The sequence below is a fragment of the Rhamphochromis sp. 'chilingali' genome (genome assembly GCF_963969265.1).
Source record: "Rhamphochromis sp. 'chilingali' genome assembly, chromosome: 2".
Classification (NCBI taxonomy): Eukaryota; Metazoa; Chordata; class Actinopteri; order Cichliformes; family Cichlidae; genus Rhamphochromis; species Rhamphochromis sp. 'chilingali'.
In genome coordinates this window covers 37,040,562-37,058,079 of record NC_137930.1, presented here as the reverse complement: position 1 = coordinate 37,058,079, position 17,518 = coordinate 37,040,562, and the positions used below count along the sequence as shown (strand labels likewise).

Genomic DNA, 17,518 nt, shown 5'->3' with positions numbered 1-17,518 from the left:
ACTATTTTTTTTAAAAGACCTCCTGAAGGTCAAAGTGAGCTCCCAAACACAATTAGGAGAATTTTAATTGAGTCATCTTTAACTCCATTGGTGATTCTAAATTGTCCATAGGGTAAAATGTGTGGAGTAAACATGGTAAAATTTGACTGCATCTGCTGTGGTGACCACTTCAGAAAGAAGGGACAGGCCGAAAGTCTGCAGCACTTTAAATATTTAGTAAAACTCAAAAACCGCTGTGTAAAGTCCAAGTATAAGTACATTTTGCTTTTTAATATGCATTACATCTTCATAATAACAATGTGTTCATGTATTTACAGTTCTTACAAATAGGTCCTCAAAAGGCTTCTTGAGGTTGGTTCCCAATGCAACCTTACCTTAGCTAAATCGAGTCACCTTACATGAACTCTCCACTGAGTTAGTGGCATTGATGCCAATAAGCACAGTAGGATATTAACATGGCCTGCTGTACATTTAGGTGTGCTGACAGCCCATTCAAGAAATTAGTGGCCTGGTTTTGGTTATATTATTTAATTGGGGGATATTTAGTGCCACAGAAATTAGCAGGTATTTGTGAAGGTTCGATGCATTTTCTAATCAAGTTGTCTCGAACTAGCTGGTAACTTAGCACTTCACCTTCTCATGTAAAGATATTCACTTCTGACTCCAAAAAGGAAACGGGGTGAAAGCCAACATGCTCAAATCAAGACATGGTTTGAGCATCTACAGTTTGTGTGTGTGTGTGTGTGTGTGTGTGCGCATGTGTGTGCATGTGTGTGCATGTGTATTTAACACTGATCCACTTTATTAACAGTTTGTCTTCTTTCTTCACTAAATATAAGAATAATTTTAAACTCTGGCAGTTTGTAGATTTGTATTCTTTAATTGCATGTAGCTAATTTTCTAACCTTTCATTGATAAAAACAACAACAAAAAAAAACAATCTCAGCTCATCACCCATCAGTAACACTGATCATGGGTGGAATTCTGTCCTCCATCAGTGGAAATCTGTTCTTGTAGTACATACATGTTGTTTAGTAGTAGCCCTGATGGTGGTCATTCTTGTCCTCTCTCTTCTCGTTGCTGTGGTAACAAGATGTCAATAGATTTGGCATCCTCATCCTCATCTCCAACTGTCCTCTCGATCAGAGCTCTGTATCCACGGAGACCGGAGGAGAGGACTTTTTTTCTGAGCTTCGTGTCTCAAAGTTCAGATGGAGAAGCCATCTGCTGTTGTGCCTTGCTCAAAGGTTCTACAGGCGGGTCAGCCCCAGGACTGACTTCATAATCCTGCTTCTCTGACCCTGAACTCTCAATGTTAGGAAAGAAAGTCATATGAAAAGAGGGGGAATAATTATTAAGGAATGGATAGAATACATGGAAGAGAAGAAGGATAAAAGAACATAAGTGAAGGAGGGATGGAAATGAAATGAGAGCAGAGAGGAAAGATGTGAAAATGTGTGAATAAAATGGGCAGTGAAGAGAAAGAAAAGAAGGGAGTGATTAAAGAAAAAAAGATTAAAGATAAAGGTTATCAGGAAGGGAGAAAAGAATTAGAAAGGAAATTGGGAAAAGAAGGAAAGAAAGTAAGCAAGAATCAGGAAAATTGTGAAGGGAGGAATATATGTTAAATTCTAGTAATGAGGGTATACGTGAACTAGTAAAGACGAAAGAGTTAATAATAAAAGAAATATGGAGCAGAATAAAAATAGAGTGAAGAAAAAAGAGTAGAATGATAGGATGGAGGAAGAAATAGAGCTGGAGAGAGAGAAAGGAAAGGAAGGAAGAGAGGCACTAAGAAAAAGGAAAAGAATAAAAAATGTGAAAAGGACAAGAACGAGTATGAAGGTAGGACAGAAAGAGAGAAAAGAAAGTAGGGAAATCAAATTGGATGATGGGGACCCGGAAAGAATGAGAAGAAAAGAGGAAAAATGAATATGGGAAAGAAGGAAAAGAGAAATGGACGGAAAGATGAACAGAAAGTAAAGGAAGAGGAAATGGGGTTTGAGAGATAGGGCAAAGGAAAGGAAGGAAACAAAGGAAGGAATGAAAGGGAGACGAGGAGAGAGGGCATGAATCATATAACAAAACAGGACGTGGTCGACTTCCTGAATGTGATTGTTTCATCACTTCCTCTACTTGTCCAGACACACACACACACACACACACACACACACACACACACACACACAAACAGACACACACGTAGTGGGATTGTGGGTGTTAGACAGTTTAAGCAGCTTTAAAGGAGAAGATACAGAGATGTAATCTGCCTCTTAATTCTTACTGTCTCGTTTTAGTGTGTGTGTGCGTGTGTGTGTGTTTGTGATCGCCCTGGATAATAATCTGAATTTAGCTCAGTGAAAGTACGAGAAGCTTCAGTTCCTAAAATGACTGAATTAGATCTTCATCTGTGGTCCTTCATGATTTTACGTCTCCTCCTGCTTCATTTTCTATTTCTCTTCTCTTTTTCTTTCATCCTGCAGGTGATTACTCCTGTGATTATTATGTCATCCTCAGGTTTTGATGAGAGCTTGCAGTTTAGGTTGAAACGTACAAACCAGATTGTTTATAGTTTATTTATAGTTTATTGTTTATAGTGACCTATAGTGACCCAGTGGTCATGAGAGGTCAAACGCACTGCAACTTAAGAACATGTCAGCAAAAAGAAAACTGCTGCAAAAATACACAAAACCCAGCAGAAGTGTTTTTGGGGAGATAATAATGTGACAGACCAGCTGCAAAAGTGACAAGCTAACAGTAAACGGCTAATAGAAAACTAGTATTGTATAAATCATACAAAACACAAAAAAACACACATTACTTTGTATCTTTTTCTCTCTCAGAAAACTGAAATATCCACCACTTCTTTTAAACAGTTTCCATGAAATCTTTTGCATGTTTTGATTTCTGTCTCTTCTGCACCCTTCCATCACATCGTCTAAAAAACACTTCCGTTGTGTTTTATTGAACTTTCGTTGCGTGTTGTTTATTTTGAAGACAACTGTTTGTAAAGATTCATTCCTGAAATAACTTCTATTTTCAGTTAAAATGTAATTATACTGGTCAGCACTGTGGTTTAACAGTAGTTGGACCACTGAAAGGCTCTTCCTTGTGGTGCTAGCATGTTCTCCCTGGGATTCCTCTGGGATCTCTATTTACTCCCACTATCAAAAAACATGGTAGGTTAATTCTGTTGTGTCTGTGCCCTTGACCAAGGCTTTGGCTTACAGCTGGGGTTGGTCCCCAGGCACTGCACAGTAGTTGCTCACTTCGTCTTATACTGAAGATGGGTTAAATGCGGAGAACACATTTCCCTGTGGGGATCAGTAAAAAACAGCTGGAAGGGTCAATTCAAATAGAGTTGTTCAAACAAGATCTAACTGAAGCCGAGTGAGCACTGAAAGGAATGAACCTGCCAGGTTAACCTAAAGAAGGTCACAGCAATTTATAGGTTAAACACAAACTGTTTTACATGCACAGGCAGTGTTTTTCTGGAAGCCCACCTAATGGTGATTATTTGAACTGCACCTAAAAGAACCTAAAGCCGGATAACTACTCTAGCATGAATAAAATATGGAAGTCATCAGAGAATCCTGTCCTGTATCTCAAAGTGAGAGAGGTTTAATGCTGGTTATTAACCTCAAAAGATTTCCACTGGACAAAATGTTTGGATTTCTAGCAAAGAAGAAAATATAGCTGACTGAGCAGAAAGAACTGAAGCTATGGATAATCATCAATATACAGGGAGTGCAGAATTATTAGGCAAGTTGTCTGTGAAGGTTCTCAGTCATCCAGGTCATCGTAGTCAAAGGAGCTTGCAAAGAAAAGCGTCTGGACTTCTTTAAGTTACTTGAAGACGTTTCACCTCTCATCCGAGAAGCTTCTTCAGTTCTAAGGTCAAATGGTGGAGAGTCCCAGATATAAACCTAGTGGGAGTAACCCCCCACAGAGGGACAAAAGGACCCCCTGATGATCCTCTAATCACCTGAGCCAAGGTGTGAAACTGGGTGTGGGTCCCAATCAGCCAGAGTTTCGGGTGAGTTCATTGTGAAACCTGGCCCCACCTTATCATGCGAATTCCTGAGATCAGATGGCCCAGGATGTGAGTGGGCGTTAAGGTGTCTGGGAAGGGATCTCAAAACTGGATTATAGATGGCAGAGAGTTGGTGTCGTAAACCCCCGCCTCTGTTCAAAGATGGTCGCTCACAGTGGACATAGATGGCTTCTTTCACTCCTCTTTCAAACCATCTGTCCTCTCTGTCCAAAATGTGAACATTGGCATCCTCGAAAGAGTGTCCTTTATCCTTAAGATGCAGATGGACTGCTGAGTCTTGTCCTGTGGAGGTGGCTCTTCTGTGTTGTGCCATGCGCTTGTGAAGTGGCTGTTTGGTCTCTCCAATGTAGAGGTCTGGGCATTCCTCGCTGCACTGTACAGCATACACCACATTGTTAAGTCTGTGTTTTGGCGTTTTGTCTTTCGGGTGAACCAGTTTCTGTCTGAGTGTGTTGCTGGGTCTGAAATACACTGGGATGTCATGCTTGGAGAAAACTCTCCTGAGTTTCTCTGATACACCGGCTACATAGGGGATGACAATGTTGTTGCGTCTGTCCTTCTTATCCTCCCTCGCTGGTCTCTGGTCTTCTTTTCTGTGCCTCTTTGCTGACTTTAAGAACGCCCATTTAGGATAGCCGCACGTTTTGAGTGCTTCCTTTACATGTGTGTGTTCCTTCTTTTTTCCTTCAGGCTTAGAGGGAACATGTTCTGCCCGGTGGTGTAGGGTCCTAATTACTCCAAGTTTGTGTTCCAGAGGGTGATGGGAGTCGAACAGGAGGTACTGGTCCGTGTGTGTGGGCTTCCGGTAAACTTCGATGTTGAGTTTGCCGTTCTCTTCAATGTGCACAGCGCAGTCCAGGAAAGGCAAACAGTTGTCCTTTGTGTCTTCCCTGGTGAACTTGATGTTTTTATCCACAGAGTTAATGTGCGCAGTGAAGGATTCCACTTCTTGTGTCTTGATTTTGACCCAGGTGTCGTCTACATATCTGTACCAGTGGCTGGGTACTCTTCCTTTGAAAGAGCCAAGAGCCTTCCTTTCCACTTCCTCCATCTAAAGGTTGGCTACAATAGGTGACACGGGGGAGCCCATGGCACAGCCATGTTTTTGTCTGTAGAAGCCTTCGTTGTATTTGAAATATGTAGTGGTGAGGCAGAGGTCTAACAGTGTGCAAATCTGATCGGGTGTGAAGTTGGTCCTGTCCTCCAAGGAGCTGTCTTCTTGTAGTCGTTTTCTGACAGTCTCCACGGCCTCCGTGGTGGGTATGCAAGTGAAGAGAGAGACTACATCAAAGGACACCATGGTTTCATCTGGATCCAGGGTAAGTTTCTGGACCTTGTCGGTGAAGTCGGTGGAGTTCTTGATGTGGTGTGGGGTGTTCCCCACGAGAGGAGCAAGGATGGTAGCAAGGTGTTTAGCAATGTTATAAGTGGCTGAATTTATGCTACTGACTATGGGTCTGAGTGGGACAGCTTCCTTGTGGATTTTAGGAAGTCTGTAAATGCAGGGTATGGCATCCCCTGGGTAAAGGCGGTGATATGTAAGGCGGTCAATAATTTTGTCCTTTTCAAAGTCTTGAAGGCAAGCTGTAACTTTCTTTTTGTAGCTGCTTGTGGGGTCTCGCTTTAAGGCTTCGTAGGTATTGTTGTCACTGAGGAGAGTAGTGATCTTTGTATGGTAATCTGTAGTGTTTAGGACCATGGTGCATCTTCCCTTATCAGCTGGTAAAACAGTGATGTTGTGGTCTTTGCTCAGGGAAGCGACAGCCTTCTTTTCCTGTATTGTGAGGTTGGATGGAGGGACTTTGGCACTGGAGAGCATGGCTGAGACTTTCATCCTGATTTGCTCTGCTTCTGTCTGTGATAATTTATTAATCCGTATGGCAGATTCTGTGGCTGTGATGAGGTCCACTATGGGCAACTGTTGTGGAGAAATGGCAAAATTGAGTCCTTTAGCTAATACTCTCTTTTCAGGTTCAGTGAGAATCCTGTCTGAAAAGTTCTTAACCCATTTCTCCTGACTGACTTCAGGTGTGTTTTCTTCTCTGGGTTGTGTAGGTTCAGAATGAGGAGTGTGTGTTTTTGAAAGCAAGGTGTGAAATTTCCTGCGTTGTCTTTCTTTTCCTTTAGAGTGTTGGGCCCGCTGAGCCTTGTCCACAAACTTGTAAACCTCTTCTAAGATTGGAGAGGGTAGAAGGGTTTCCAGTTCCTGCAGGGTCTGGCTGATCTTGATCTGGAGGGCATCTATAGTGAAATGGACCTGTCTTATCCTTTCACTTAAAGGGTGATTTTGTGCTCTCTGTAGAATCAAGTCTGCTCTGTATCCCCTGACAGTGGATCCAAGGCGCAGGCTCTTAGAAACAACTCTGACCTTAGAACTGAAGAAGCTTCTCGGATGAGAGGTGAAATGTCTTCAAGTAACTTAAAGAAGTCCAGACGCTTTTCTTTGCAAGCTCCTTTGACTATTAGGCAAGTTGTATTTTTGAGGAATAATTTTATTATTGAACAACAACCATGTTCTCAATGAACCCAAAAAACTCATTAATATCAAAGCTGAATGTTTTTGGAAGTAGTTTGTAGTTTGTTTTTAGTTTTAGCTATTTTAGGGGGATATCTGTGTGTGCAGGTGACTATTACTGTGCATAATTATTAGGCAACTTAACAAAAAACAAATATATACCCATTTCAATTATTTATTTTTACCAGTGAAACCAATATAACATCTCCACATTCACAAATATACATTTCTGACATTCAAAAACAAAACAAAAACAAATCAGCGACCAATATAGCCACCTTTCTTTGCAAGGACACTCAAAAGCCTGCCATCCATGGATTCTGTCAGTGTTTTGATCTGTTCACCATCAACATTGCGTGCAGCAGCAACCACAGCCTCCCAGACACTGTTCAGAGAGGTGGACTGTTTTCCCTCCTTGTAAATCTCACATTTGATGATGGACCACAGGTTCTCAATGGGGTTCAGATCAGGTGAACAAGGAGGCCATGTCATTAGTTTTTCTTCTTTCATACCCTTTCTTGCCAGCCACGCTGTGGAGTACTTGGACGCGTGTGATGGAGCATTGTCCTGCATGGAAATCATGTTTTTCTTGAAGGATGCAGACTTCTTCCTGTACCACTGCTTGAAGAAGGTGTCTTCCAGAAACTGGCAGTAGGACTGGGAGTTGAGCTTGACTCCATCCTCAACCCGAAAAGGCCCCACAAGCTCATCTTTGATGATACCAGCTCAAACCAGTACTCCACCTCCACCTTGCTGGCGTCTGAGTCGGACTGGAGCTCTCTGCCCTTTACCAATCCAGCCACGGGCCCATCCATCTGGCCCATCAAGACTCACTCTCATTTCATCAGTCCATAAAACCTTAGAAAAACCAGTCTTGAGATATTTCTTGGCCCAGTCTTGACGTTTCAGCTTGTGTGTCTTGTTCAGTGGTGGTCGTCTTTCAGCCTTTCTTACCTTGACCATGTCTCTGAGTATTGCACACCTTGTGCTTTTGGGCACTCCAGTGATGTTGCAGCTCTGAAATATGGCCAAACTGGTGGCAAGTGGCATCTTGGCAGCTGCACGCTTGACTTTTCTCAGTTCATGGGCAGTTATTTTGCGCCTTGGTTTTTCCACACGCTTCTTGCGACCCTGTTGACAATTTTGAATGAAACGCTTGATTGTTCGATGATCACGCTTCAGAAGCTTTGCAATTTTGAGACTGCTGCATCCCTCTGCAAGATATCTCACTATTTTTGACTTTTATGAGCCTGTCAAGTCCTTCTTTTGACCCATTTTGCCAAAGGAAAGGAAATTATGCACACCTGATATAGGGTGTTGATGTCATTAGACCACACCCCTTCTCATTACAGAGATGCACATCACCTAATATGCTTAATTGGTAGTAGGCTTTCGAGCCTATACAGCTTGGGGTAAGACAACATGCATGAAGAGGATGATGTGGACAAAATACTCATTTGCCTAATAATTCTGCACTCCCTGTAATAATCAAGTCCACATGCATCAGAACATTGCTAAAATATCACAGTGTGTGGGTGCCTTCAGCAATTTAGCGCCTTGGCCATTTGTTCAGAACCAACTGGATATGTCCACTGGGCTCTACCAAACAAAAATCAGTTACCATGAGATTTGGTTTGATTTTCACTTGGTGGTGCAGCTCTCACGTTTCAAGTCAATTCCAAAATAAAATTGCCTTTAAGGCTTTTACAACTCATTATGGCTTACCTTGGGAGAGGTTCTGTTTGAGATGTTCCCAACTGAGAAGGTGTAAAAGTGTTTGATTACACAGCTGAGTTTGACTAAAAGAGAGTCTTAAGAGTATCTCCAGTGAATATGATGATCACAAAACTGCCAATCAGCTTTTTATTTTCTTTAAATCTTCTCTGGGAACAAATGATTTTCCGTTACCTTGTTCTACGTTGTCGTTGTTGAATCGACACCAGGTAATGATTTTCATTCATAACAAAAATAAGACAGTTATCTTTTTAAAGATCATTTTAGGATTATTTGAGTCTTTGAGCGTGCACGTTTTATTAAATTAATAAATGTGTCAATAGTTCTGTTTCTGATCACCACACACTGTTTGACATTTGTATATTGGGGCTGGGGAAGGCCTATAGTTAATTATAGAGTTTGGTTGGAGACCAGATGAGAACAGTGAGCCTACAGAGCTCACACAGGTGCACACCCATACGCTTGATTTTCTCACAGCACGACCACTGTCCTCATTTCTGTCAATCAGAGGCCATTTATTACCTTAATCAACACGTGTGTGTATGTGTGTGTGTGTGTGTGTGTGTGTGTGTGTGTGTGTGTGTGTGTGTGTGTGTGTGTGTGTGTGTGTGTGTGTGTGTGTGTGTGTATCTGTGTGAGTCTTCATGCCATTACATCATTACATATATAACACGTTTGTTCGTGGTGCATTTCCTCTGTGTGTGCCAGGAAACTGAAATCTTTAAAGCTATGTGCCACAGAGTAGAATTGGTCAGTTATTTCAAAAGTTTCTCCCTGAAAGTGGCTAATACAGTTAACCCAGACATATTCATTCAAATGCTTTTAATTTTTAAGTCCAAGGAATTATGCTTTTCACTCTCTTACTGGCCTTCTTAAAAATTATTTGCAACAATTTAGCTATTAACGTCTGGTTTATGCAGCCTGAGCATCTGATGTTGAGTTGTGTCTGTTACTTAAACTCTGGGAAGCACTGATGTGGGGTCTAATCTAAGGCATCATTTACACAGGTCTAGAGACATGTTTGCAACCAGTTGCCACGAGGGAAAAATGTCTATTCTGCAACCAATTACTGAATGGTTGCTGAAGATTGCTGGGTGAAATTATTTCCAAAGAGGTTACTGCAACAACAACAAAAAAACCCTCCTTGAGATTGCTTTGGTTGTGTGTTGGTTGCCATTATGATTTTTAATACAGCAAAACTTTTGCCTTTCAATTGTGTGTATGGGACTGATTTTGGTGACATCCTTAAATTGTAGCTTCAAGAAAATAAGCTGGGATTTGAGCTAGTTGTCTTTAAGTTGAAGGATTTTGCTTTAATGGAGACTGAAAGCTGAAAATCAGCCCTTTTAAATTAGCATATTAACATCCACTAGGTCAGTGATGGTCATATAGGTTTGATTTTGATTGGGTTTTCTTTCAGGCACATCCAATATAGACAAATTAGCACGATTTTACATTATAAATATAGTATTACGGTCTTTCCAAACTATCCAACTAGTCAATGCTAAACACTAACCAAAACCAAACCCTAACCCTACATGGTTCTCTAGTGACCAGGTTAACTGTATTTTACTGCCAAAAAAAAAATTAGAAAACAAAAACAACACTCACATGGAATACAAAGACTGGCTCAATGGTAGTACTTGGGCACAGGGCTGTTTTTGTCCTCAGTAATCACACACACACACTCACACTCATATACACTCATACACACACACATTCACACTCATATACACACACACATAGGGTAACTGTATTAATAGGAGTCTGTTTTGTGTCAGGCAGGTCTTAATAGGATCAGTGTGAGAGACATGGAGCTGTCTGTCAGTCTAAGTTCATTAACTGATGATAGATAACCTGCACTGTGTGTGCGTGTGTGTGAGAGAGGGAGAAATGGAGGGTTAGGGCTGTATGTTTCTGTGCTTTTCAGTGTGTGTTTCCCTGCTTGTGTGTAAATTCTCTCCCTCTCTCTTGTGTAATTTATAGCCCTCAATCGGAGCCTTATCAGGTGCAGGACACATGGACGCCTCCTTCTCTCCTCCTTCTCTCCTCCTTCTCTCTTCCTTCGCCACATCTTTCAACTTCTGCACACCCAACTTGTATTTTTTCTCCTCTTTTTCCTCGCCTCCCTCTCATCCAATCTTCCCTTCTTTGTAGTTTTCAATGAGCAGAGATGCATTCTTTAATTGCTGTACTCCTCTTCCTCTTTTTTCCCCCATCTTCACCATTTCTACCTCATCAGGACCAGCAGTCTTCAAACCTTTCTTCACTTTTAATTTCTTTTTTCCTTCTTCTCATTCCCTTTTTCAAACTGCACCTTATTTGCTGGACAGAAATATGCATTACCAAAGAAATAAAACATATAAAGAATCATATTTCTGGTTACCTGAAAACAACTGTTTACCAGGACATGTAATATAAAGCCACTTTAGCTTTTTCTTTATTTCAGGTAAAGAATCCAACTGAATCACTATATATTCATCAGATCAAACTACTCAGCTTCTTGACAGCATCTCCCAGGGGATTATGGCTTCTCCCAATCTCGAACTGGAGCTCTTTTACATTAAACAAAAGTATTAACCGCTATACTACAGAGCTACACCTCCAAATCATGCTAGTTAATGATTAATAATGCAGTGTTTGTTCCCCTTATGGGTACAAAATTACTAAAATTCCTTAATTAAGTTCCCAAAATCTGCTTATCCATTCTACTACACCAACCATGTTTAAGTTATGTTCTTCAAATAAACAGAAAGTCATTTAGGAAGAAGAAAATGAGAAAAAAAACACTCAAATATCATTTCACTAATTCTGAATCAGTATACATATTGAAAAGGCGTGAGAAGAAGTGGACGCTTAGTTTAATCTCATCCCTTCTCCACAAGTTAATATTTCACTAGCTTCCCTTTTAACTCATTCACTGCCAGCCATTGGCAGTGAATGAGTTAAACCCATTGACTCATTCACTGCAATTGACGGCTATAGACGTCAATGGCAGTGAATGAGTTAATATAAATCTCAATAACGATGATAGACATATTTCTAATAACAGAATATTTACACTTCTTGTTTTTACAACTCAACAACTTTACCTCAAGACGTCAAAGCCAAGGACCTCCAGTTTTCTAAAGTTAATTGCAAAATCTTATTTGTGCATTAAGACCACATCTTTATACCTCCTTTTGAGTTCTTCATAGTTGGACATTGCTTGTCTGATCAAGTGTGTGTTCCCCTTATTCCAGGCAAGTTGCGTGTCTCCTAATTACATCGGTTCACGTCTCAATTCCCACAATCTGGTCAAACAAATGTATTATCTGTCAGTCTGAGTGATAAAATATAAACTGTCTAAATTTGCAGATGTGTTCCCTGAATCCATCCTAAATCTGACGGAATGTAAGTTCCCTAAATGTAATCTTTTACCTTAATTACCTTAAATCCAGCATGTGCTTAAAAAACCTTCTGACCTAATACTTGTTCTCTATATCTAATTGTTAAACTGGTTTTCCTAAAGCCATTAAGCTCCAAATGTACAGGGTGGGCCATTTATATGGATACACCGCAATGAAATGGGAATGGTTGGTGATATTAAAGTCCTGTTTGTGGCACATTAGTATATGTGAGGGGGCAAACTCCTCAAGATGGGTGGTGACCATGTTGGCCATTTAGAAGTCGGCCATCTTGGATACAACTTTTGTTTTTTCAATAGAAAGAGGGCCATGTGACACATCAAACTTATTGGTAATGTCACAAGAAAAACAATGGTGTGCTTGGTTTCAGCGTAACTTTATTCTTTCATGAGTTATTTACAAGTTTCTCTTTGTTCACAGCCATTGACATGTCGAAGAGGTTAACACGTGAGGAGCGAAATTGTGTTGATATCTGGTGAACACAGTAACCGGGTCATTGCAGCAGATTTCAGTGCAAGACACCCTACGAGACCACCCATCTCCCATGCTACAGTTAGCAAACTGCTTGCTAAGTTTCGTGAAACTGGTTCAGTGTTGGATTTGCCAAAATGTGGACGCAAGAAAACTGTCACTAATGAAGAAACATCAGTGGCTGTCCTAGCTTCATTCAGCAAGAGCCCACAGCGTAGCACTCGCCGCATGTCACTGGAGAGTGGCATTAGTCGAACATCCCTTCGGCAGATATTAGCTACTCACAAATGGCACCCTTACAAACTCCAGCTACTGCAGCATCTCAACGAGGATGACCCAGATCGGCACACAGAATTTGCAGAATAGGCAAAACAAAAATTGGAACAGGACCCTCAGTTCACGCGGAAGATTTTGTTCAGTGATGAGGCAAACTTTTATGTGAATGGTGAAGTTAACAAACAAAACCACCACTATTGGTCTGACACTAACCCACATTGGATGGATCCCTCCAAGACTGTTGGAACAACAAAAGTGATGGTTTGGTGTGGTTTATGGGGTACAACGATAGTGGGTCCATTCTTCATCAATGGAAACCTCAAGGCCACTGGATATTTGAAATGGCTACATGATGATGTGTTTCCCTCTTTGTGCACTGAAGCTGGCTCGTTCCCTGAGTTTTTCCAGCAAGATAGTGCACCACCACATTATGGGTGCCAGGTCCGAGTATTCCTAGATGAACAGTTTCCTGGAAAGTGGATTGGGCTTCATGGGCCAGTTGAATGGCCCCCAAGGTCTCCCGATCTGACCCCCTTAGACTTTTATCTTTGGGGTCATCTGAAGGCAATTGTCTGTGGTGTGAAGATACGAGATGTGCAGCACCTGAAACTACGGATACTGGATGCCTGTGCTGGCATTTCCCCTGCGGTGTTGCTATCAGTGTGTGAAGAGTGGGAGAGGAGGGTTGCATTGACAATCCAACACAATGTGCAGCACATTGAACACGTTTTATAAGTGGTCAGAAACTTGTAAATAACTCATGAAAGAATAAAGTTATGTTGAAACCAAGAACACCATTGTTTTTCTTGTGACATTACCAATAAGTTTGATGTGTCACATGGCCCTCTTCCTATTGAAAAAACAAAAGTTGTATCCAAGATGGCCGACTTCTAAATGGCCAACATGGTCACCACCCATCTTGAGGAGTTTGCCCCCTCACATATACTAATGTGCCACAAACCGGACTTTGATATCACTAAACATTCCCATTTTATTACGGTGTATCCATATAAATGGCCCACCCTGTAGTTTGCCCAAATTCACCTAATTATAACAAGTTCCCTAAATTTTCATGGATTGATGACAAACTGCATTTGTACAAATATAGTGTCTTATCCGTTTTCCATGTATGTGTTAATAAAATCGAGTGTTCATCAGGTGTTTGTTGAAAATATCCACCTGGTCATCAAACACACTCCCTCAGACCAACTCATTATTGAATATGTGTTACTGCTTTTCAAAAGCCAATCGCTTGCCATCAAGTGTTTTCTTTGTCATTTCTCCAAACTGTCGTAAGTTTTATTCTCTATTATATTCTGGTCTGTTCTAATCTGTTATACAAAGTCATAGCCCAAAGGTACCTTAGTCAAGGTGGGGACGTTTGGCTTAATTCCAAAAGGCTTTCTGTAACTGAACCAGTTTATTTCTGTTGTGCTAAATCACACACACGCACGCACGCACGCACGCACGCACGCACACACACACACACACACACACACACACACACACACACAGATAAGCTGACATTCCAAATGACTCGACAATGAATGTAAGCTGCTCACTATACACACACTGACACAATGAAGAGCCTATTGAAGAGAGATTTGTGCATTACAATGCATGAGATGGCTGTGTGTGTGTGTGTGTGTGTGTGTGTGTGTGTGTGTGTGTGTGTGTGTGTGTGTGTGTGTGTGTGTGTGTGTGTGTGTGTGTGTGTGTGTGTGTGTGAGAGAGCAGCATTTGCACATTTTATGCGACCTGAATGCACCGGTCTACCTGTCATGTATCCCTTCCTTTCTTCCTCTCTCTGTTGATGTTGATGTCTCTTGACCTTTGTTTTCACCAACAAATCGTCAAATTATGCCCTTGGATGTTAGCCTTGTAAGCGTCACAGCTCTATAGTAAAGGTCTGGTTAACTTTGACTAAACTAAAGCTAGTCTGTTACAGTTTTTTACAGCCGCTAGGACACATTTCACAATACTTAGGTCACTTTTGCAAAACTCTTCACACAATCCTCCTAACTGACCGTCAGCTTGGCAAAGCGGTTCATTTCACATTCAAAATGCACTACAACTACCAAAACACTTTATTCCGGTCTCAAATAAACTCATTCTTCCAGAACACTAGCAAAGGTTGACAGCCGACAAACACACTTTGTCACCCACAAAACAATGACCTAAAAAACACTAACAACATGTAGCATTACACAGTGTTTTCTTGTGTAAAACAAGGACACATCTCTGTTTATAATTTCAATATATGTTACTGGAATGAATCAGACATCATGCAGAATTTGTTAATATTTGTTTATGTATTTTTATTTTTTTGCACTAAGTAACCCAAAATACAAGAATTTGTATACACACCATCCACTGATACACATACAATAGTAATGCTAATCTACTCGGTCTTCTCCATTTGGCCACAGGTTCTCATCCACATCACATCTTATGTCATCTAGGGCAACACACCTAGGAAAGAATCTTCTGGCTGCCAGAATTGAAGGAGTTGAAAAATTGAAGGAGTAACACCTGTGTAGATGTTCATCTACAATGAGAATCAGCTGTGGCTGGTTAAACTGCATTTTTAGATTTAAAATATGTTTCAATAAAATATTGCTGTTGAATTTTGCTGTCTTTTTAAGTTTTGCATTGTGTTATTGTTTTGACCATAAGTTTAACAGTTTTGAAAACAGTATGTAAGTACATGCAAAATGTCCTGTACGTACAAAGATTTTTGGCAGTTGTTGTGTCTGAGTGAGAAGATAATTCATGAAATTTGAGAGATGTAGTCATTGAATGCATTTTGTGCCAAAACAATGATAACTGATCCTCAGTTTAGCCCACATAGACTTCTGTTGTGCTCACTGTGTGAGGAGTTTTGCAAAAGTGACTTAAGTATTGAGAAATGTGTCCTAGCGTCTGTAAAAAACTGTAATAGGAATAAACATACAATGTCCATAGAGGATGATTGCAGTGTGCCATGTGGTCAACCTTTGGAATAAGAATTCATCATGACCCTACAGAACCTGGTGCCATTCATAGGTTACCTGTGACCCCTCAGTCAACACTCTGAGCTTTTGTAAAATATAACTTCCTAATCCAGTTTGTTAGATATTAGTGGTCCGCAGAAGGCTTAAAGGACCATTAAACTTTCCTGAGACACATTAAAGGCTCTGCAATCATAATCAATAACGTTTAATGACTTGGGGAATGGTGATATAATGATTTACGCTGCTGTGGTTGATTATAGACACATTACAATTGTAATATAAAAGTGCTGAAAGATATTGATTGATATTGTGAGTGATTAAAATGCAAAACTAAGGACTGCAGATATTTAATATGTCAAGTATAAACGAAACGACTGTGTGTTTTAGAACATCATGTACAATGAAGCGCTGAAAAGTGTTTCTTTTAACTTGTTATTATTTCATTTTTTCAATATTTTTTCATCTATCTGCTTCTTGCTAGCTGATTAACACATAATTTTTGGACACTGAATTTTGTACTCTCAGTACTGTGTGTTGTGTGTTTTCTTTGGTCATTTAAAAAAATAACCATCATTCTCTCCCTGTCTCACAGATATGGAGGAGAGGACGGGTGCAGCATCATGGGCGAGTGGAAGTCGTTCTTCCAAGGTAACAAATTACAATAACCGCTAATAATGATTACTAAAGCTGATGTGTTTGCCTTCATTCATAACATTCATCATTTCATGACTAATGCACTGTACGTGTCTTGAAACAACCTGTTGGCAGGGACCTTTTCACTTTTTTTGTCCCCTTAGAATTGTTCCTGTTTTTCAAACAGACATTTTTAATGGCCATCAAAACCTTGAAGTGCTGGAACTCTCAGCCACTTGTACAGTAGTGTCTTGGATCTTAAGCACCAAACAACAACAGTGTTTGAACTGTTGATCACATATGTGCCTTTCATTTTCAAATTAAGGTATTTGACTGTTTAAACGAGCCAAAAAGGTACATTCTAGTTCCAAAGTGATAATTGTATATTAGCAACGACACACTAAAAAGGCTCTGGGTTCAAACTTCCTGGCGCCATTTTTCTTCTTAAGCCTAAAGAGTTACAGCATCTTATGAGAGTCCTCCAGGTCCTGTAAGCTGTGAATTGTAGCTTTGGTGGATCAGACTTCTTAGTGCACATAGAATAGAATAGAATAGAATTCAACTTTATTGTCATTGCACATGTACAGGTACAGGACAACGAAATGCAGTTTGCATCCATCCAGAAGTGCTTAGTGATATAGATAGATTACAATATATATTAGCAATAATATAGATATGTGAGTATATTACAGAAATGGGTCTATTATGGTATCCCTCAGCACCCAGGCCCTGGTTCATTGTGTGCCCCTCTTTGAACCACAGTTCATCACAGCTGATGGCAGCAGTCGTCCGGCCTCGACAATCTAACCCCTGTCACTTAGTTTGCACCTGCCCCTCTCTTTCACATTCAACACACTGGCTACACAAACAAATGCTCACTTAGTAATACAGTGGTCCCTCGCTATAACACGGTTCACCTTTCTCGGCCTCGCTGTTTCGCAGATTTTTCTTTGTGCAATTTTGCATGCTTCGATTGCTAACACTGTGACACTGAAGTGCTGTACTGTATGTTTGTAAATTTTCTCCCCAACGAACACAACCATCGACAAAACGTTTTGCACGGTAAAAGGCAACAGCGGGTGCCTTTGTTTTCATTCTATAATACTGGACTTATTTTTCTTAGGTTTGAACTGTGAGAGTGTTTAAGCAAGAGAGAAAAGTGTTAAAATGTTCATGCCTGTCTGAGAAAAGTGTATAAAGTGTGTTATGAGGGGTTTTACAGCCTTAAAACATCTATAATGATTGTAAAGTTGGCTACTTCACCGAATTCACCTGTTGCGGGTTATTTTTAGAACGTAACTCCCACAATAAACGAGGGACTATTGTATATCCCAGTCTTCGACATGATTCTTCTATGTTTTTATAAGCTTTCGATTAAAACTGAGAGTATATTGTAGTAAGGCAAGCAGGCAATGTGTACTAAAGAGGATCGGAG

At 40.5% G+C, this 17,518-nt stretch overlaps 1 protein-coding gene across 2 annotated transcripts in view; it reads left to right on the top strand.

The window, feature by feature from the left end:
- tcf4 (transcription factor 4) overlaps positions 1 to 17,518 on the top strand; it is a 257,661-nt gene that overhangs the window by 57,503 nt on the left and 182,640 nt on the right. For both annotated transcript variants that reach the window (XM_080867581.1, XM_080867580.1), the window contains exon 5: positions 16,043 to 16,098. In XM_080867581.1, coding sequence (XP_080723707.1) covers positions 16,043 to 16,098 — 56 coding nt within the window. The remainder of the gene's footprint in view (positions 1 to 16,042; positions 16,099 to 17,518) is intronic.